Raw genomic sequence first — 21,295 nt, forward strand, 5'->3', positions numbered from 1 at the left:
ATATCCCAAATATCCCAAAATTCATTTGCCCCTCCTAGTAGGAATTCTGGCCTACTTTTAGCCTCTAAGAGTGATTTTAAAATAACAGAACTGAATGAAATGTGCTCATTCATCCCTCAGGTTCCTTGCCAGAGGCTTCCACTCCCTCCAGACCACTCAGCTCATCACCCACAGTTGTCTGCGGAGAATGCAGATGCTGGCTGCCTCCTGCGGGTGGCACTGTACCAAGAGGTAGGCCTACAGCCTGCTCCCCAAAGGACCAAGGAGCAAGTAGGCATTTTTCTCCTTAGGTGAAATAATGGAATTTGGCTGTGAGGTTGTTTATTTTTCATGTCCTTATCTCTTAGAAAAACCTACGTGGATGAAATGTGATTTCATGTGTGTCTGGGATTTGCTACAAAAGCAGGAGGATGTAGGAGGTCAGGATGAAGCAGGATGGGCCATGATTGCTCACTTCTGAAGCTGGGTGCACGAGAGTACACTATACTCTTCTGCCTACCTTTATTTTTTCCCTTTGGCAGCTGGCCAGGACAGGGATCAAACACTTGATAGCACTGCACTCTGAGCTAACCAGCCAGGCCCTCGGTTCTGCCAGCATTTGCATGTTTAAATTTTCTATAAATTAAAAAGAGAGAACAAGTCAGTGGGGCGCTAAGAGTCTGACCAACTTGGGTCTCAGCTTTAATTCTATCCTTCCTATCTGTGAGACCTCAAACAAGAAGGAACCTCTATTTCCTTGTCTGTGAAATGGGGCTAATCACAGGTACCTCAAAGATTGCCAGGAGAGCTTTTAATGAAATAGTGCATGGAAAGCACTTAGCCTGTTACTTGACACCTAACCAGTACCAGTAACTCGTGTTGTGGCTGGGAATTTGGGTCAGTTGACCCCTGGCTGACCATTTGGGGTGGGTAGTAGGATCAGAGGAGGAGCCCGGGGCCCACCTTCTGAATTGGGTGGACACACAGCCTCCATCTTTGATTGAACTGCTCTTGATTCCACTTACATCTTTGGTTGGTTTGGACCTTTCTTGGCAGCAGTTTGGAGCGAGTATCAGCAGTCAGATTCCTGGATATGATATGGCTAAAATATCGGGTAGCTGAAGCATTTATTTAGTTACTTATTTTTAAATATTTCCTTTTGAAATAATTATAGATTCACAGGAAGTGGCAAAAATGTACCAGAAGATCCCAAGTACCCTTCACCCGGTTTCCTCAGGGATAACCCATCTTTGATATGTCTGTGATACAACCAGGAAAGTGACGTCGGTACAGATACCACAGAGCTTATTTAGATTTCACCAGTTCTATAGGCACTTATTTGTGTCTTCAGTTCTATGCAGTCTTGACACACAGTTAGATCCGTGTAACCACCACACAATCAAGATACAGAGTAGTTCGCCACCATTGAGGAGTGTGTATTATTTAAACAAAGGCAACAAAGCTATTATTTTTTCATTACTTGAAACCTATTACCCAGATATACCACTGTTGACATTTTGTTGAACACTTTTCCTGACTGTGCTCTAAGTTGTTCTCCTGCCCTTCTCTCTGACTCTCCTTGTTCTCAGACTGTTTGGAGGCAGTGCCTCTTTGCCTGCCTGTTCTACTGTTCCGGTAGATGGAGGTCTCACAGGCAGTGAGAGAAGTGGCCTGCGGGGTTCGTGGTCTCAGGTCTTGCTTGCTCACAGAAGACCAGAGTCAGCATCTGCCACTTGCTCTTTGAACCCAGCCTTCCCATGCTGCCCCTTGTCCACCTGCCCCCCTTGGGTGGAGTCATCTCCAAGACATGATTTGGCCTCCTTCTAAAAAGCATCCACAGTTCTGGATTCTCTGGCGTGCAGCTCCCTGACTGTAGGCAGGACTCTTGCATCTTCCCTACCAGGGATTCTAATCACCACCCGTCACACTCAGCCAGGGGTTCTCCCTGCATGAGACCCTGGGCCAGTCATCTGACATACCTGTCTCCAGGAATCCTCAGAGCAACCCATGGGGGCAGCTATTATCTTCTCAGACAAGGAGTGCGATGCTCAGAGAGGTTGAGTGGCTTCCCTGGTCACTGGCTGGTGTGTGGCAGAGCCAGGACTTGGGGCCAAAGTTGTTCACTTAACCACTAGCCTCCCCCGCCTCCCAACAGCAGTGGCCACTGTTAACCCAGGATTCCTGTGTCTTCTTGTAGGTGATTCCAGGCCAGAATGGGAGACTCCAGGGACCTTTGTCCTCACCTTGACTCCATAGGGGAAGTGACTAAGGAGGACTTGCTGCTCAAATCTAAGGTAAAGGTTAGACCTTACAGGGCTGTGGCGTTCCTGGGTAGGCCATTTCAGAAGCAGTGGAAGAGCTGGCCTCGACAGTCTCCATTTAGGCTCTGCATAGATGAGGGCGCTGGCAGCCATCTGGGAGGCCTCCTTCCGGGGCTGCGTCCAAACAGCTGTTAATTATAGCCTAGACCAGGCTGTTTGGGAGCCACTAATGCTCTCTGTCCATTAGCTGTTTGGGGAGGGGGTGCACTGAGGCAGGGAGTGCAGGCTGCTTTCAGAGCCCATAGGCGTTTTTGCAGCCTGACCCGAGGAGGCTCAGGGAGGCCTGCGCAGGAAGGCGGGCCTCTTCTCTGAGTGGGAGGATGTGTTGTGTCGTCCTGTTTTTGTTAAGTTGAACTTTTTTGAAAAGGTAGCACTTTCTTGTGCTTCAGAAATGGAACAACGTAAGAAAGTAAGTGTCGAAGTCCTCTCCCACCCCATGCCCACCCTTCCCTTAAGCAGCCACTTACATTAATTTCTTTTGTATCTTTTCAGAGTTTCTTTTTTTTTTTTTTTTGTCCTTTTTTGAGACTGGCCGCACTGCGCTCAGCCAGTGAGAGCTGTGAGCGCACCGGTCATCCCTATATAGGATCCGAACCCGCGGCGGGAGCGCTGCTGCACCCCCAGCGCCGCACTCTCCCGAGTGCGCCACGGGCTCGGCCCATTTTCAGAGTTTCTTTATACGAAATCCAGTAGATACACTCACTTTTAATTTTGCCCTTTCTTACATAAATGCTGGCATACTGTTGAAGCTGTTTTGTACCTTGCTTTATCCACATTATGATGTACCTTGGAGCTCTTTCGACCTCAGTATGTAGATACAGCTTTTTCCTTCCTTGTCCTGAAGTTGCATCATGTTCCATTGTGTGGGTATAACTGACCCTCTGTGGGTGGACACCTGGGCTCCTTGCAGCCTCTCGCCAGTACAAGTGATGCTGCAATGAGTGGCCTCGTAGAGATCTCATCGTGGACATGGGCAGAACCATGCATGGGGTACATTGCCAGCAGTGGGATGATTGGGTCGGACTCCTAGACATATTACCAGGTCTCCTTTCCAGGCACCTAAGGCTGGTCATTTGGCCTCACTGTGCCGGTAGGCCCTTGGTGGGCTTTGGCCTGAGATGGTTTAGTCATGGGCCTGGTGGGAGTGCCCATAGCTGTTTTTGTTTATTTTATTTTTTGGTAGTTCACCAGTACAGTGATGGAACCCTGGACCTTGGTGCTATCAGCACCACACTCTAACCAATTGAGATAAGTTGCCACCCCCATAGCTGCTTTTGAAGTGATGTCAAATCTTGTGTGGCATGGAGGAGGGACAGAATGAGGCTCGGGTGCATTTGCATGGTTGGATGCTGGGTTTTTTTCCGAGTCTGCACCAAGGAATAAGTGAGACTGACCTGGAGAGTTTCTCCTCAAAGAAGACAGGAATTAGAGGAATCTGAGAGCAGGGAGGAGATGAACCAGGTGAGAGGAGGGATGTAGAGCACTGGCAGATGTGGGCTGGGACTGGCAGCCTCTGAGAAGCGTGTTAGTGCCCCAAGAGCAGGGAGACTGAGAGTGTGGGGCAGCTCCGGGCCTGCGTGTCAGAGTCTTCAGCACCTGTCCAGGTATCCAGAAAGTTATAAAATAAAACCAGCGCTGTTTTAAGATACTCATAAGGGGCAAGGATATGAGCAGGCAGCTCACAATGAAGGAAATGCAAATAGCCACAAAACTTGGGAAAGGTTGCTTAACTTTGCTGGTGGTCAACGATGTTGCCCATTTTTCAGATGGGCAGAAACAGAGACCGATCACATTCAGAGCTGACAGTTATGGAGAAAAATGGACCCCTCACTTTGTGGTGGGGCTGGGAATCCCTGTAACCTTTAGAGAAGCAATTCCACTTCTGGGAATTTATCCAGTAGAGATGTAAGTACCACTTACAAAGTTACAGCAGTATTATGAGCATTACTTGTAAAAGGGAAAAACTGGTGACAGTCTGAATATCCATCAAGAAGGGAATGGGTGGCTAAATTATAGTGTGTCCATAGTGTGGGACACTGTGCAGTTACTGCAAAGCATGAGGTGTGGTCTCTATGTACAAACTTAGAAGGATGACCATGCATAGGTGACAAAAGCATGTTACAGAGAAATATGTATTGTATGTCTTATTTTTACTGAAAATCACCCCCCTGAGATCTGTGCCTGTATGTTTGTATAAGGAGAATGTATGGAGGGACAGATTCAAATCATTACAGTGTATCTGAGGGATCTTAAAAAAGTTCGTGGAAAGGGCCGAGCCCGTGGCGCACTCGGGAGAGTGCAGCGCTGGGAGTGCAGCAGCGCTCCCGCCGTGGGTTCGGATCCTATATAGGGATGACCGGTGCGTTCACAGCGTTCAGTATGTACATATATCATTTGAATTGTTACAGTAAGCATACAATACTTTTATAATTCAAATGACTGAAAGGAAAAAAAAATCTGGGAAGATGGAGTGAATTGTGAAATCAGAAAATGTAAATTCAGAAAGGTCTTCAGTATGTACATATATCATTTGAATTGTTACAGTAAGCATACAATACTTTTATAATTCAAATGACTGAAAGGAAAAAAAAAAAATCTGGGAAGATGGAGTGAATTGTGAAATCAGAAAATGTAAATTCAGAAAGGTCATGGGCTGTGGCTTTTGAGTCTGCTGTGCAGACTGACTGGTCTCTTGTCACCCGACAGCATCCTTGATGGGAGACAGACCCTAAATCACAGAGTGCGGGTCTCAGCTCTGTTGTACGGGATGAGCTGCTTCCCCTCAAGCCTATTGAGAGTTCTGTGTTCAGCCTTTTTATAGACACAGCCAGAACCTGGGTTTAGTTTAGAATGAGAGGTTTCTGTGGAGGCCTGGGAGCTGACATGGCCACCCTCGGGGGAAACTAGCCTTTCTGGGTGACAGATTTGATGACCTTCCTTCTTTGGGGCCCAAGCTCCTTGGCTTCACCTTTTGATCATGTTCTATGTCAGGGGTATGAACCTCTGAGCCCCTGTTTCTCATCTGTGAAAAGGGGATCTTGGGGGGCCTGCTGCACCGACTGGTGGGGATCACATAAGCAATGTGGAAAGGACTTAGCTGCATACTTGGTTCCCTGTAATCCCTCACCAGGTGTCAGCTGTCACTCTGATTAAGCCTGGTGATACAGCTGCTGTCAGAGACTATTACTTACAACTCTTCTTCCAACTGATGGAAGCATATCAGTTGTAGGATCTCAGTTGGCAGTTGCTGTGACAAAGAGACCCTGAAATACAGTGACTTAAATGAGATAGAAGTGTGTTTTTCTCTCACAGAGCAGACCAGAGGTAGGTAGGCCTGGTAGGGCACTCTGCTGTTCTTAACACATGGCTTCCATCTCTGAGTCCAAGGTGGTTGCCTCAGCTCCTGCCATCACATCTGCATTCCTGCCGATGGTAAGAAGAGAAAGAGCAAGGGTAGCACACAGCTCAGAAATGGAACGTGTCACTTTAGTTGTCATCTCGTTGACTAGAACTGAACCATACGATCACAGCGGAAGCTGGGAAACATAGTTTGTAGCTGGCTGGCTATGTGCTCAGCTAAAATTCATGCATTCTATTATTAGAGCAAGAAGGGGAGAAAGGATGCTAGTAGACAAGGAGCAGGCTCTGTCATCCAGAGCACTGGAAACCCAGGGGTGTTTTGTGGTCGACAGATATATTCATCTAATTTGTACCAGGCCCTGTGAATTCCCAGGGGTGGACAAAATGGTCCACACCCCCTCATGGAGCCCACAGTCTAAGCGGGGAGACAAGCTTAAATAAGTACAATAAAGGAAGAGTAAAAGAGGTGATGAGAGAGTATATTATGGGGTCTGTTTGTTGAAGTTTTAAAAGATTTTATTTGAAAGTGTTTTTACAGGCACATGATAAACATTCAAAGTCAAGTGTAAAGTACCTCTGGGGACCTAATTTAGATGGGTGGGCCACCGTAGACCCTCAGCAGTGAGTAAGCGCCAGCCAGGAGTGTGGCATCCAGCCCCCCAGGGCTGCTCTCACTTGCTCTCTCTCTCTCTCTCTGACTCCCTCAGGGAACGTGTCAGTCATGTGGTGTCAGCGGACCCAACCTGTGGGCCTGTCTCCAGGTAAAGGACCCTGCAGCCATTGTGGGTGTGAGCTTGGTCTAGACTCTGGGCTGGGAATGTCTGTCCCCAGTGGGCGCTGTGGGAAGCCTTGGTCAGGGGCACAGGGCATCAGAGTCAGCGAGTCCATCAACAATGGCAAGAGAACAGAGCAGGGAGGAGAAGGCTCTGGGCTCAATGATCCTGTTTTCCTAAGAGACTGAGTTCTGTATTCGCATTGGCACATGTGGGGTGACAGACGTCTTGGCTGTGAGCCCTGGCCCTGCTTCTAGCATCAGTCTCTCCCTGGGCCAGTCTTGTCTCTTCCCTGGGCCCCTGTTCCCCCATCTGTGGAGTAGGGGCCATAGCACTGATAACGGTCCCCACCTCATGGGGGTAGGGTGGAATTTGACACCATGCATGTCTGTGACTGACTTAGCATGGTGTCTGGCCCGCAGACAGTATCCAGGAACGTCTGGTCAGGTTTTGATGATTATTGCTTATTAAAAAGAGTAGAAGTAGATGTATCAAAACACTACAGTTTTCTTTGGGTGGTAGAATTATAGGTAATTTTTGCTTTTTTCTCTGTAGCTAGCTTTGTAGTATTTTTCAAGATTTCTGTAAGTATGTATTGCATTTTATAATTGTTCTAAAAGTGACTTACTTAAAATTTCTTGAAAAAAACAAAAGTAGAAACGAAAAAGAAAACACTAGCGAGTGAAGACAACCAGTCAGTCTTTGCAGAAGATATGGAACCCCCGATGGGATTCTGACCTCTTCCGTTTGGGCCTGTCACCCAGCGTAAAGTAGATTGCAAGACATTGTCTGGGTACTCGTGGTCCTACCTCATAGGAGCCCACGGTCTCCCAAGAGTATGAGTCCGCCAAAAGGTCTTGTCCTCAGAAGGCCCTCACCAGCCCATGCAGTGCTGATCACAGGTGGAAATGACACCAGGTGTTCCCGTGGAGAGGCAGGTGCCATCCACACTGGCTGAGGTAGCAGCCTGCAGTGGAGAGGTACTTGAGCTGGACCCTGGAGGATGGGTAGATTTGGGGTTGGAGAGTGCAAGGCCAAAGGCAGGGACATGTGGGCCTCGTTGTGGGGCACTGGATCAGCATTAGGCCCCAACTGTCTCACCATCCTTGTTTTGTATACCTGGTGTCCATTCAGCATCTGCCATTAGAAAATGGCTACGAGCCCCAGGATCCCCCACCAAAAATGTGGTTCCTGATAACTGGAAAGAAGCTGGGTTTTGGTGGAGGGAGAGGGTCTGGACCCCAAGCAGCCAGGCCCCACTACAACCCTTCCTGGGCTTCTAGCAGGACAGCAGTAGCCCAGGACGCACTGTCCCTCTCCCTTGGAGGGCAGGGGCAGCATTTATGGTGGCCATCCCTGTGCAATGTGAACTTCAGGGGTATAGTCCTGTGTTCCTTTAGGATGGCAGAGCCTCAATCCCTTGTGGGTTCTGTTGGGAAGAGATGGGGAACACTGACTTTGGGTGGAGTCAGAGAATCGTTGCATTGACACTCGTAATAACTTCGTATAGCATACATTATACGAAGTTATACGACTGTTGACATTTTGTTGAACACTTTTCCTGACTGTGCTCTAAGTTGTTCTCCTGCCCTTCTCTCTGACTCTCCTTGTTCTCAGACTGTTTGGAGGCAGTGCCTCTTTGCCTGCCTGTTCTGCTGTTCCGGTAGATGGAGGTCTCACAGGCAGTGAGAGAAGTGGCCTGCGGGGTTCGTGGTCTCAGGTCTTGCTTGCTCACAGAAGACCAGAGTCAGCATCTGCCACTTGCTCTTTGAACCCAGCCTTCCCATGCTGCCCCTTGTCCACCTGCCCCCCTTGGGTGGAGTCATCTCCAAGACATGATTTGGCCTCCTTCTAAAAAGCATCCACAGTTCTGGATTCTCTGGCGTGCAGCTCCCTGACTGTAGGCAGGACTCTTGCATCTTCCCTACCAGGGATTCTAATCACCACCCGTCACACTCAGCCAGGGGTTCTCCCTGCATGAGACCCTGGGCCAGTCATCTGACATACCTGTCTCCAGGAATCCTCAGAGCAACCCATGGGGGCAGCTATTATCTTCTCAGACAAGGAGTGCGATGCTCAGAGAGATTGAGTGGCTTCCCTGGTCACTGGCTGGTGTGTGGCAGAGCCAGGACTTGGGGCCAAAGTTGTTCACTTAACCACTAGCCTCCCCCGCCTCCCAACAGCAGTGGCCACTGTTAACCCAGGATTCCTGTGTCTTCTTGTAGGTGATTCCAGGCCAGAATGGGAGACTCCAGGGACCTTTGTCCTCACCTTGACTCCATAGGGGAAGTGACTAAGGAGGACTTGCTGCTCAAATCTAAGGTAAAGGTTAGACCTTACAGTTCAGGTGACTTTGAGGAGCTCATGTCAGCAAATGCTCACTGAGCCCAACTGTGTGCCCAGGGCTCTGTGAGGAGGTGAGGACGCAGAGGTGACTCAGAGTAGGGCCTCCCTTGAGGAGCTCATGGGCCATGGGGCGGCTATAAGTGCAAAGGATGGGATGGGCCCTGGGCTGTGTAGACCCTTCCAGGTCTCACGGGGAGCGCAGAACAGGGTCGCAGATGGCCCCTGGCAATCCCAGATCTAAAACATATCCTAAGGGATTTGCAGTAGTCACTGCAGTGTGCTTCTCTGTGGGAAATACCCAGAAACCACCTGGTGATGTGTCAACCAGAGAAGGGCCCTCAGAGCAGCAGGGTACTGTGCAGCTCTCATCCCCGTTTAGGCAGTCACATGATAGGTGCTCAGTACATGTGTGAACATGGTGGATGTTGTGAAACAAAAAACAGGCTATAAAACAACCCACACAATATCCCACTTTTATGTGTATATGTGTATTAACAGTTTAAAGTCCACATATATCCATGTAGACTGTTAACAGTGTTTCTGTCAGTGGTGTTTTAATTTACATGTCTGTTTTTTCCCTAATTTATCATAAGTAACAAATCATATAAGTAACATGCGCTAACCAATTGTGCCACTGGAGCTTCTAACATAAATCATTATCATTCATTATTGCAAATAAAAAATATGTTGGGGAGTTTCCAGGGCAAATTTATCATAAGTAACAAATCATATAAGTAACATGCGCTAACCAATTGTGCCACTGGAGCTCCTAACATAAATCATTATCATTCATTATTGCAAATAAAAAATATGTTGGGGAGTTTCCAGGGCGAGGCTACCAATCCCAGTCTTTCCATGATGTCCTCTGCTCAGGTGGGTGGCTCAGTCCAGGCTCAGGGCTATGGGGATGGGCTTCCCTCCCTCCCCATCCTCCTGGCTTTCCTCACTCTGGGTCTTTAACACAGGAGTCTCTGCCACCCTGCCACCCTCTGAAAGCTGTCCCTATTGCCGTGGCTGACGAGGGAGAGTCCGAGTCAGAGGACGATGACCTGAAACCTCGAGGTAATGGTCCCAGAACAGGGAAGCTGTTGGGCCAGGCGTGGCCTCTGCTGGAGGTGGGAAGCTCTGGGGTCTTTGTCTCTGCTTGCACCAGCTGCCACAGGCATGGAAGGGCAGGGTGACAGATGACCTGTGCTGCGAGCCGGCCTCCCTTAGAGGGCCAGCCAGCCCGCCCAGCTGAGGTTCTAGACACTTGGCTATCCTCATCCCCTCTTTCAGCAGTGTGACCTTGAGCAGGCTGGCCCCTCCCCGCGTGACCTTCTTGTCTGTATGGTGGGGACAGAGGGCCTGGCTGCATGGGGGCGAAGGAGTCCATCTATTTAACACTGTAGCTGTCATGAGCAAGAACCACATTCATTTCCTTGGAAGATTTCCATGTCCTTCTTTGGGTGGGTCCTGGGGTTGAGGGCCACATCTCAGCTCCAAGTGTGACCTGCGAGGTTTCCTCACCAGCACAGGGCACTCACCTCTCCCTCCCCTGATGTGTTTGTTTCCCAGGCCTCACAGGCATGAAGAACGTCGGGAATTCTTGCTACATGAATGCCGCCCTGCAGGCCCTGTCCAACTGGTAGGTCGTCACGTACCTGAGGGGTAGGGGCTGGGAGCTGTCCTGGCAAAGCCCTGGAAACAGCAGCAGCAGCCCCCAACCCGTGTTGCATGTGTTGCCTGCAGACATGTATACAGGATACGCATGAAAATTCCTAAAAATCGCTCATGCCCTTTGACCCAGCAATCCCCCCAGTCGGGATTTATCCTAAGGAGATAACCAGAGATGTTGAGAAAGTTGTGTACAAGTGTAAGGAGGTTCATCAGTCTCTTGTTTTTATTTATTCATTTTTTTGGCAGCTGGCTCGTACAGAGATCCAACCCCTTGGTGTTGGTGTTATCAGCACCACACTCCTCTCCCAAGTATGCTGACTGGCCAGCCCCTCCTCACTCTTGTTCACTGGAAACAATTTAAAGGCCTATTTGCAAGGGAGTAGAAATTCATTGTTGCCCAGCCTTACAGCGAGTGCAGGAAGAAATGATGCAAGGCAATGTTTTTTGAAATAGGGAGGGGTTCAGAGTCTGAGAAGTAGGCAAAAAAGGAGGTTATAAAGCTCTATATAAAGCTTATAAAGGAGGTCCCGTTTTGGGGGGAAATGTTGTTTTCCATTGAGGATACACTGTCAACTCCATGAGGCCAGGGACATTTCCCATGCCTGACACAGGGTCTCCAACCTAGTAGGGATTCAGTATATCCCTGAGGGAAGGAGGGAGGGAAGGAATGGGTGTGTGTGCATAGAAAAGTCTGGAAGGACAAGTCTCAAAATGTTCAAAGTAGCTATCTTCAGGTGGCAGGATGAAGGTCAATTATTATTGTTTGCTTATCTATATTTTATAATTTTTTGACAATAAATGTATATTTCTTATGTAATAAGGTAACTTTTAAGAACACAAGTGAAGAGTAAGTGGGGAAGACACCTTCAGGCCCCGGAAGGTTTCTGCACCGTGGGCCAGTGGGAGGAGCAGGAGCTGCTTCCTCTTCTGTGTGCCACAGCTGTCCCCTGGCCTCACGGCCCTCCAGTGGAAAGCTTACATCTGCCCCAGGGGAAAAGGGAGGTCCATTCGTTTCTTAGGGCTGCCATAGCAAAGTACCACAGACTGGGTGGCTTCAGCAACAGAAATTTATTTCTCACACTTCTAGAAGCTGGGAGTCTAAAATCAAGGTGTCGGCAGGGCTGGTTCCTTCTGAGGCCTCTTCCTTGGCTTGTAGATGGCTGCCCACTCCTTGAGTCCTCACGTGGTCTTCCCTCTGTGTGCACGTGTGTCTGGTGTGTCCAAATTTCCTCCTTTTATAAGGACACCAGTCAGATTGGATTAGGGCCCACCCTAATGGACTCATTGTAACTTAACTACCTCTTTAAAGACTCTGTCTCCAAATATAGTCACATGCTAAAGTACTGGGTGTTAGGATTTCCACATATGGATTTTGGGGGGACACAGTGCAGCCCATATAGGTGGGATCCTTCTAGTCATCTGCAGGCATTTCTAGATCCTGGGGGCCACTGTGCATCCGCAGGAGCACTCAGGGCTTTTGCTTTTCTACCCAGCTCTTCCTAAACAATGCCACATTCCTCTTCTTTTCTCTTCTGTTCTGGCCCCCTCTCCCCACCCTCCAGCCCTCCACTGACCCAGTTCTTCTTGGAGTGTGGAGGCCTGGTGCGCACAGACAAGAAGCCAGCCCTGTGCAAGAGTTACCAGAAGCTGGTCTCTGAGGTCTGGCACAAGAAACGGTGAGTGACCGAGTCCCTGACCTCGGGCAGGTTTGTGTGTAGCTTTTCTGTCAGCCCCCTTGATGGAGCACTTCATGGATTCAGCCCCAAGCTGAGCACGTGCCTTTACTTTTCCCATGAAATTCTTACAGCAAGCCTGCTTTACAAATGGGGAAACTGAGGTACAAAGAGCTCTAAGTGTCTTACTCAAGGTCACATGAAAGGTGAGCTAGAATTTGAACCTGGTGTTGATCCTTTGCAGATGTCTATGCTGAGGGACGTGATGTGACCGGTTCTGGGTCTCAGCCATGACTCTGTGTGTATGTGTGTGTTTGCTCATAAGAGGGTGGCTGTTGCGTGTGTGTGTGTGTGTGTTGTGTGTGTGTGTGTGTTTGTGTGTGGTGTGTGTGTGTGTGTGTGTGTGTGTGTGGTGGGTGTGTGTGTGTTCGCTCATAAGAGGGTGGCTGTTGCGTGTGTGTGTGTGTGTGTTGTGTGTGTGTGTGTGTGTGTGTGTGTGGTGTGTGTGTGTGTGTGTGTGTGTGTGATGGGTGTGTGTGTGTTCGCTCATAAGAGGGTGGCTGTTGCGTGTGTGTGTGTGTGTTTGTGTGGTGTGTGTGTGTGTGTGTGTGTGTGTGTGTGTGTGTGTGTGGTGGGTGTGTGTGTGTTCGCTCATAAGAGGGTGGCTGTTGCTGACCGGCAGAGGCTTCTGGCTCAGTGTGATGTGAATTGAAAGACCGGAAGCTTGGGGTCAGTCTGTTTTCTCCAGGAAAAGTCAAAGTTGGGAATAATATTTTTAATTTAATTTTTTTTACAGTAGTTCTTTCCTGGTAAGGTTGGGAATAATTTAAAGTGAGTGCATAGAAATGTATTAAGTGTAGAAGCTGATTAAAAAACAGTGACATAATATAATTCCTATAGTGTAACAAGCCACGTTTGTTTAAATATATACCTGCATGTACTTTTGTATATGTGTCTGTATTTTCACAGAAAGATCTGGAAATCTTAACTCAAGTTATCTCTGGGTGGTTGCATTAGTGGTGGTGTTTCTTTGTTGTGCTTTTGTGAAATTTTAGATTTCTCAATAATGGACATTTGTTGCATTTGAAATGAGAAAAACCACAGTAAATGTTTTAGAATGAAAACTCATAATGTGTGAAGTGGGCTTGTCATGGACAAGCGGGAAATGATGCCATCCTGGTGAGCGCTCTCGTCCTGGACCAAGGCAGCCATGACTTGACTTTTTCCTTCTTGACTGTAGTGACTTGTGAGCTTGTTGGGGCTCCTGGCCTGGTGGCACCTCCCAAGATTTCGGGAGATGCCTCTGAGTCTGGTCCAGCCATCCTGGCTGCCTGCCTGCTTCTCAGGATTGAGCAGCTCAGGATAGGCCACCTGCACTAACAGGTGTGGTCTTCCTACAGGCCAAGCTATGTGGTCCCCACCAGCCTGTCTCACGGGATCAAGTTGGTCAACCCAATGTTCCGAGGCTATGCCCAGCAGGTAGGCCATCTGAGCTGCCCAGGGGACACCCATGGCGGTTACCTACCAGGCCTGGCTTTGAAGCCAAAACCAGAATGGAAAACAGCAGCAGCAGCTGAGTGTTGCTGAGAGATCACATGGCCCAGGCTGTCATGGCCTAAGCCCTTCACATGTGGGAGGACGTGGGAGCCTCTCAGGAACCTTCTGGTGTTTAACCCCATCTTATTTATTTATTTTTTTTCAAAATGAAAGAATGAAAATTTTATTAAATAACTTAAGAGAAAAAAACCTCACACACTTGCTTTAACCCCACTTTATAGATGGGGAGACTGAGGCTCAGGGGGCCATGTCACATGCTCAAGTCACATAGCAGGTGAATGATGAAGGGGATATTTGGACTCAGGCAGCCTCGCTGCCGAAAATTTTATTAATTAACTTAAGAGAAAAAAACTTCACACACTTGCTTTAACCCCACTTTATAGATGGGGAGACTGAGGCTCAGGGGGCCATGTCACGTGCTCAAGTCACATAGCAGGTGAATGATGAAGGGGATATTTGGACTCAGGCAGCCTCGCTGCAGTATCCATGCCCCTCAGCTCTGCACTCAGAGCAGCACATGGTTTCTTGTTCCCCAAACCACAGGCAGAGTTGTACCTTTATTAAAGTAAAAGTTTTTATTAAAAACTTTAATATACAGAATACCCTCAAAACCAACCATATCTTTCTGTGTTATAAAATCGCAAGACCAGGACAAAGCAAGTGCAGCTGCGTGTGCCTCTTTTTTTTTTTTTTTTTCTGACCGGTAAGGGGATTGCAACCCTCGGCATGGTGTTGTCCGCACCACGCTCACCCAGTGAGTGCACCAGCCATCCCTATATAGGATCCGAACCCGCAGCCTCGGTGCTAACAGCGCTGCACTCTCCTGAGTCAGCCACGGGGCCAGCCCTGCGTGTGCCTCTTTTTGCCCCCAGCTGAGGCTCCTGTGGTCCCGTCCTGTCCCAGACTGCTGCGTGGCAGGAGTGTCCCCACTGGCTGGTGGAGGAGCTGGGCTCCCAAGTGTGGGGTTTGCATGTAGAACAGCAGTCATTCAGGGGATGCCTCTAGCTCTCTCCCCCTGTCCCTGTCTCTGCCCGCCATCCTGTCCCAGGTCGAGGACTGCTAGGCACTCTTCTGCTCACACCCGTGCTTGGAGGAACACCAGACTTCTGCCTGAGAAGCCCAGTGACACCTGAGCACCCTTCTTTTTCGGGGAGTGACAACATCCACAGTGATCCAAATTCACAGTAGCCATTTATTACATGACGTGCCACAGCAGTATGGCCCTGTTTAATCCTTACAGTACTCTCATGCGTTGGGCACTGTCATCATCCCCATGTTACAGGGAAGGAGGTGAGGCTCAGAGAGGTCCCATGCCTCACTCAGGTCACATAGCACAGAGTGGCAGGGATGGTTTTCGGGCCTAGCTGAGCCCGTCTCTCATTGTACTGCTGCCCTCAGCTCTGGGCGAGGACACCATTACGTAAGGCCACACGGCTGCTGCATGGCATCCATCTGGACTCCAGGAGAAGCATTCCTTTCTCTGACTCTTGGACATAATGCCGGGGCCGTTTCTGAGTCTGAAACGCAGAGGCAGCTGTGGTCCTCTCTTAATGGCAAAGGATGCTTTCGTGCTTCTGCATGGATTGAGATTTTGATGAGGAACACATAGTACTTCTCTTAAAAGGAAGACCCAGAGGGAGAAGTAGGTGGCATATTGAAGACCTGTTTCTTGAAAGGACCTTTCAGTGTGCCCTGATGTGACATAAGCCTGTGGTCAGTTCCTCTGATCTTGGAGTCTGACACTTTGCCTGAGGAAATCTGCCCTAAGCCCTCCCCTCCCCCTGCTAGGACTGAGAGAGACAGGCTCCTCCCTGTTATTTGTGGTGTGGAGCTGGCTCCGGCTGCTGCATGACCCCTGCCCCCTCTGGGTCAGGGCTTGGGCCAGGGGTGCTGCTTCTGACACCTGGGTCAGGAACTGGCAGGGGCGGGGCTGGACTTGGAATCCAGGTCCTCCTCTGGTGGCCCAGCACTACTCCAAGTGTCCCCAGCTATTGGAGTTGACTGCTGTCACTATCCTCTGGCCTTCCAGAGCACCTCCTGCACAAGTGCGTGGCTCAGCTGGGCCCAGTGGATGAATTAGCCAGAACCCTGCTGCCCTGGCTTCCTGCTAGCCTGGTGACCTGGTCCTAGAGTGGTCAGAATAAAACCGTCACTACTGTGACTTGAGACCCAGTCTGCCTGAAAAGGCAGCTTGGTCCAGGTTATGCCCAGGCCTGCAGGAAGGTGAGGTCCTGCCTCCAGGGCCTGTGCTTGTGTCACAGTGTCATAGTGGCAAGGGAAAGTGTGGGCACCCACAGCTGAGGGGACAAGGGAGGGCATGTGGGGGCTGGTGGCAGGATGGGAGAGCAGGGATAGCCCAGGGAAGGGGCAGGCACAGAGGTGGCCTGGCCTGTGGGGAGCACACAGCTCAGCTGAGCCCTGTCAGAGTCATGCCCCCTCATCCCTCCCCAGGCTCCTGCCTGCCCCCACCGGCCTCTGCTTTAGAGAGCAAGGTACCTGGAGAGGCTGAACATGCCACCTCCTCTTTCCCTGCCCACATCGAGCTTGATGCAGAGTCGCAGGTGACTCTGAGCATGAGCTGGGGAGTTGGATGGACCTGGATGTGCATCTGGCTCTGCCACCTTATGGCTGTGTGTCTTGGGAGGAGTCCCTTAGCCTCTTTGAGCCTCAGTGTCCTCTTTGGTAGAATGGGGATTAGGACAAGAGTGCCATGGGAAGCTGCTGCAAGGGACCAGGGACCTGCCAGGCAGAGGCTGGCTTCCTCGATGGCAGCAGCAGTGGGCACTTGAGGCTGGTTTCTCCTGTCCCCTGCTCCAGGACACCCAGGAGTTCCTGCGCTGCCTCATGGACCAGCTGCATGAAGAGCTCAAGGAGCCAGTGGTGGCAGCGGTGGCAGCACTGACAGAGGCTCGGGACTCGGACTCAAGCGACACAGATGAGAAACGGGAGGGCGACCGGAGCCCATCAGAGGATGAGTTCCTGTCCTGTGATTCAAATAGTGACCGGGGTGAGGGTGATGGGCAGAGTCACGGTGGGGGTACCTCGCAGGCCGAGACAGAGCTGCTGATTCCAGACGAGGCAGGCCGCGCCATCTCCGAGAAGGAGCGGATGAAGGACCGCAAGTTCTCCTGGGGCCAGCAGCGCACGAACTCAGAGCAAGTGGACGAGGATGCTGATGTGGACACCGCCATGGCCACCCTCGACAACCAGCCCACGGAGTCTCAGCCACCATCACCACGGTCCCCCAGCCCCTGCCGGACACCAGGTATCAGACAGCTGGGAGCTGTGCAGGACAGCTGGGAGGAGTCACATCCTCATTTGTCTAGTACCTACTGGGTACCAAATGCCAGCACGCAGTAGCCCACCCTAGGGGTGGGTTCCACCACTAGACTCAGGATACAGGTGAGAGGTCAGCCTTGGAGAGGCTGAGTGATGTGTCCAGGTTCACTTAGCTAATAAGGCTGGAGCCCAATTCTGAGTCCTGCCCCAGAGCCCTGAGCTCTCAGCTGGAAACCTAAGGGATGACACCATCCTGGTGTGTTCGTTGGGGCCAGGGTTGGGCACAGGACAGAAGATACACATTGGGTTCAGGCTAGCTCAGTTGGTTAGAATGTGGTATTAATCACACCAAGGTCAAGGGTTCTGAGCCCCATACTGGCCAACCTGTCCACATTGGGTTCAGGCCGTAGTCCCATGAGGAGATGCTGACAGGTCCTCTTCTGGCCTGGGCCCCAGAGCTGGCATGAGGACTCGCAGCCTGGCTGCCTTGGCTGCTGTGACCCAGCACAGTCCCCTCTCTGCCCCCAGAGCCAGACAATGATGCCCACCTACGCAGCTCCTCTCGCCCCTGTAGCCCTGTCCACCACCGCGAGGGCCACGCCAAGCTGTCCAGTAGCCCTCCTCGTGCCAGCCCCGTGAGGATGGGGCCATCGTACGTGCTCAAGAAAGGTGCGGAGGGGCGGCGGGAGGGCAGACCAGCTTGGGCCGAGCTCGGAACCGTGCCCGTGGCTGCCATTTCCAGCACTTGTTGCCGGGGGCTAGGCTGTGTGCCCTTCATGCAGTGTCTCTGAGCCCTTATAGCACCCCTGAGCCGTGAGTGGGCGAGCCCCATTTTACAGTGGATGAGGCCAAGGGTCAAGGAGGTGAAGTGCATACCCAGTCATATGACCCAAAGATTCCACCCCACGTCCTGGCAGAGGAAGCCCAGGTGCCTATGCCCTGCCCCAGCCAGGCAGGTGGAGGCTGAGCCTAGTCCTGTGCTGTGCCCCCAGCCCAGGTGCTGAGCACGGGTAGCCGGAGGCGGAAGGAGCAGCGCTACCGCAGTGTCATCTCGGACATCTTCGACGGCTCCATCCTCAGCCTCGTGCAGTGTCTCACCTGTGACCGGGTGGGTGTCCCCGGAATAGGAGGTGGGGTGGGCTCTCCACCTGGTGCTCCCTGCCTTTCTCCAGGGGAGGGCCATGGTTGCAGGGCTACCCTGTCCAGGGCCTGGGGAGCAGGCACCCTGCCCCTGACTTTCCAGCTGGGGTTTGGGGTGCAAATACTGCCAGAAGATGGGCACCAGGCTGACCTTCAACCCCACAGGTGTCCACCACAGTGGAGACATTCCAGGACTTGTCACTACCCATTCCTGGCAAGGAGGATTTGGCCAAGCTCCACTCGGCCATCTACCAGAACGTGCCGGCCAAGCCTGGCGCCTGTGGGGACAGTTACGCCGCCCAGGGCTGGCTGGCCTTCATTGTGGAGTACATCCGACGGTATGCCCACATTCCTGCCTACCTTCCCAGCAGCCAGGGACACAAGCGGGGTCCTGTCCTGGCTCTCTTGGGCAGAGACAGACCACGCAACAAAGCACAAGCATTTGCAGGGACCAGGGGAGTCCAGAAGGGAGCTGGGGGCTGATGGATGCACAGGAGCTTGCTTAATTTGGGAGGAGAGGTCCTTGGCCACTTTGGGAGAGCCTGGATCAGATGGTCACATGGAGCTGGAGGGCAGGTGACAGTGGGGAGACTGACCAAGTGGCAGGTGGAAGGGAAGGTGACAGAGCACAGCCTGGCCCTGGCAGAAGAGCAGCGGGCAGCATTCCCAGCCCCTGCTGCCTGCCATGATCCCTGCTCCACTTGCCTGACACCAGGAACCTGTATGGCCATCAGGAGGAGGGGACAGCATACCATGCCCCTCACAGATGAGGAAGGCGAGGCTTGGGAGAGGTGATGTCATTCGCCCGAGGACAGGGAGGTGTCTGGCTCCAGGCCTCTGCCCTCTACCTACCATGCCAAGCTGCCTCTCTGGTCCTTCAGCGTCCTTTTGGGGCTCAGGCCTGGACAGACCATGCCCCTCACAGATGAGGAAGGCGAGGCTTGGGAGAGGTGATGTCATTTGCCCGAGGACAGGGAGGTGTCTGGCTCCAGGCCTCTGCCCGCTACCCACCATGCCAAGCTGCCTCTCTGGTCCTTCAGCGTCCTTTTGGGGCTCAGGCCTGGACAGACCTCAGCCACAGTTCCCCTAAGTCTTATTCTTGCCCAGGCCCTGGCAGCACCCCAGTGTCCCCTTTCTGTCTCTAGGTTTGTGGTGTCCTGTACCCCCAGCTGGTTTTGGGGGCCTGTAGTCACCCTGGAAGACTGCCTTGCTGCCTTTTTTGCTGCTGATGAGCTGAAGGGTGAGTGGCCTGGCTTGAGGGGGCGGGGTTGCTGGGGGGAGGCTCCTGCACAGACCCTCACTGCCCAGGCCTCAGGCCGGTGTGCAGCCCAGGGCTTGTAGGACACACAGCTGGACTTTGCTTCCAAAGTTGAACCCATAAGATTCCCACTCCTGCCACCTGCCAAGGCGAGCCTGGACTGTGTGTTCTCCCAACCCAACTGCCTTATGACTCATGGGTTTAATTTATTTTTATTTTTTACCAATTTGGTGGGCAAAAATGATCAGTGCTTTAATTTTGCATTTCCTTGATGGTAGATGAGTTTGATCATTTTTCATTAAGTATATTGGCTGTTTGTATTTCTCTTTTCAAAATTTCCCATTACTATGCTTTTCGTATTTTTCTGCTGTTTGACATCTTATTAATCTTTGGGGAAACTTTTTTTCCAGTTTTCAATGTGCTAAAATATAACATAAAATTTACCACTGAACCATTTCTAATGTGATTTTTAAGGAAGTATACAGTCCAGTGGCATTAAGTACGTTCACATTGCTGTGGAGTCGTCACCACCATCCATCTCCAGAATGTTTTCATCTTGCAAAACTGAAACGTTGTATCCATTAAACAGTCCTCTATGCCCTTCCCCCAAGCCCCTGGCAGCCACAACTCTACTTTCCCTCTCTGTGAATTTGACTACTCTAGGGGCCTCACATAAGTGGACTCATAATGCTTGCCTTTTGGTGACTGATTTACCGAGCATAATGTCCTCAAGGTTCATCCATGTTGTAGTGTATGTCAGAATTTCCGTCCACTTTTAAGCTGAATAATATTCCGTTGTATGGATAGACCACATTTTGTCTGTCCGTCCTTTCAGCCGTCAGTGGACGCTTGGGTTGCCTCGGTGTTTCAGCTATTGTGAATCACGCGCTGTGAACGTGGGTGTGCGGAGATCTCTTCTCTCAGCCCTGCTAGGCATATACCCAGACGAGGGAGTGCCAGATCACGTGGCAGTTCTGTTTCTAATTTTTCGAGGAACTTCCTTACGGTGTTCCACTGTATGTGTGGATTCCCGCCAATAGTGCCAGGGTTCCAATTTCTGCACATCCTCAGCAGCACTTGCTGTTTTCTGTTGTTTTTTTACAGAAGCAAACCCAGTGGGTGTGAGGTGGTATCTCGTTGCCGTTTTGATTTGTATTTTCCTCGTGACCAGTCGTGATAAGCACCTTTTGTGTGCTTGTTGGCCATTTGTGTATCTTCTTTGGAGAAATGTCAGTTCACGTCCTTTGCCCATTTTGTAATAGGGTTATTTTGTTGCTGCTGTTGTTGAGTTGTGGGAGTTCTTTATATATTCCGGATATTAACCCCTTATCAGATACATGATTTGTTAGTATTTTGTCTGATTCCGTGGATTGCTTTTCATTGTGTTGATTGTGGCCTTTGACTCACAGAAGTTTTTAATTTTGATTTAGTCCACTTCATCTGCTTTTACTTTGATTGCCTGTGCCTTTGGTATTGTATCCAAGAAATGACTGCCAAATTCAGAATCATGTTTTTCTCTATGTTTTGTCCTAAGAGTTTTATAGTTTTAGCTCCTACATTTAGGTCTTTGATCCATGTTGAGTTAATTTTCATACGTGGTATAAAGTAAGGAAGAGACTTTCATTTTTTAAAAAAAAAAGACGACCGGTAAGGGGATCTTAACCCTTGACTTGGTGTTGTCAGCACCACGCTCACCCCGTGAGCAAACCGGCCATCCCTATATGGGATCCGAACCTGTGGCCTTGGTATTATCAGCACCACACTCTCCCGAGTGAGCCACGGGCCGGCCCAGGAAGAGACTATACATTAAAGATTTTAATACATTTTCTGTCTTTAATGTTGCATCTCCCTCCCATTTTGCCTTTTAATTTTGTTTTTGATGGTGTCCGTAGAGGAGTTTAAGTGTTTCTAGGATCAAATATATCCCTTTTCCTTTTTATGATCCTGTCT

At 50.5% G+C, this 21,295-nt stretch overlaps 1 protein-coding gene across 1 annotated transcript in view; it reads left to right on the top strand.

Moving 5' to 3' along the window:
- Positions 1 to 21,295, top strand: part of USP20 (ubiquitin specific peptidase 20) — a 42,702-nt gene that overhangs the window by 13,142 nt on the left and 8,265 nt on the right. The window contains exons 2-13 of the mRNA XM_008578883.1: positions 121 to 231; positions 2,177 to 2,273; positions 6,368 to 6,421; positions 9,745 to 9,841; positions 10,337 to 10,406; positions 12,001 to 12,114; positions 13,512 to 13,590; positions 16,486 to 16,933; positions 17,476 to 17,616; positions 17,940 to 18,055; positions 18,253 to 18,425; positions 19,233 to 19,327. Coding sequence (XP_008577105.1) covers positions 2,193 to 2,273; positions 6,368 to 6,421; positions 9,745 to 9,841; positions 10,337 to 10,406; positions 12,001 to 12,114; positions 13,512 to 13,590; positions 16,486 to 16,933; positions 17,476 to 17,616; positions 17,940 to 18,055; positions 18,253 to 18,425; positions 19,233 to 19,327 — 1,468 coding nt within the window. The 5' untranslated portion in view covers positions 121 to 231; positions 2,177 to 2,192. The remainder of the gene's footprint in view (positions 1 to 120; positions 232 to 2,176; positions 2,274 to 6,367; positions 6,422 to 9,744; positions 9,842 to 10,336; positions 10,407 to 12,000; positions 12,115 to 13,511; positions 13,591 to 16,485; positions 16,934 to 17,475; positions 17,617 to 17,939; positions 18,056 to 18,252; positions 18,426 to 19,232; positions 19,328 to 21,295) is intronic.

The sequence above is a fragment of the Galeopterus variegatus genome, unplaced genomic scaffold, assembly GCF_000696425.1.
Source record: "Galeopterus variegatus unplaced genomic scaffold, G_variegatus-3.0.2 Scaffold1777, whole genome shotgun sequence".
Taxonomy (NCBI): Eukaryota; Metazoa; Chordata; class Mammalia; order Dermoptera; family Cynocephalidae; genus Galeopterus; species Galeopterus variegatus.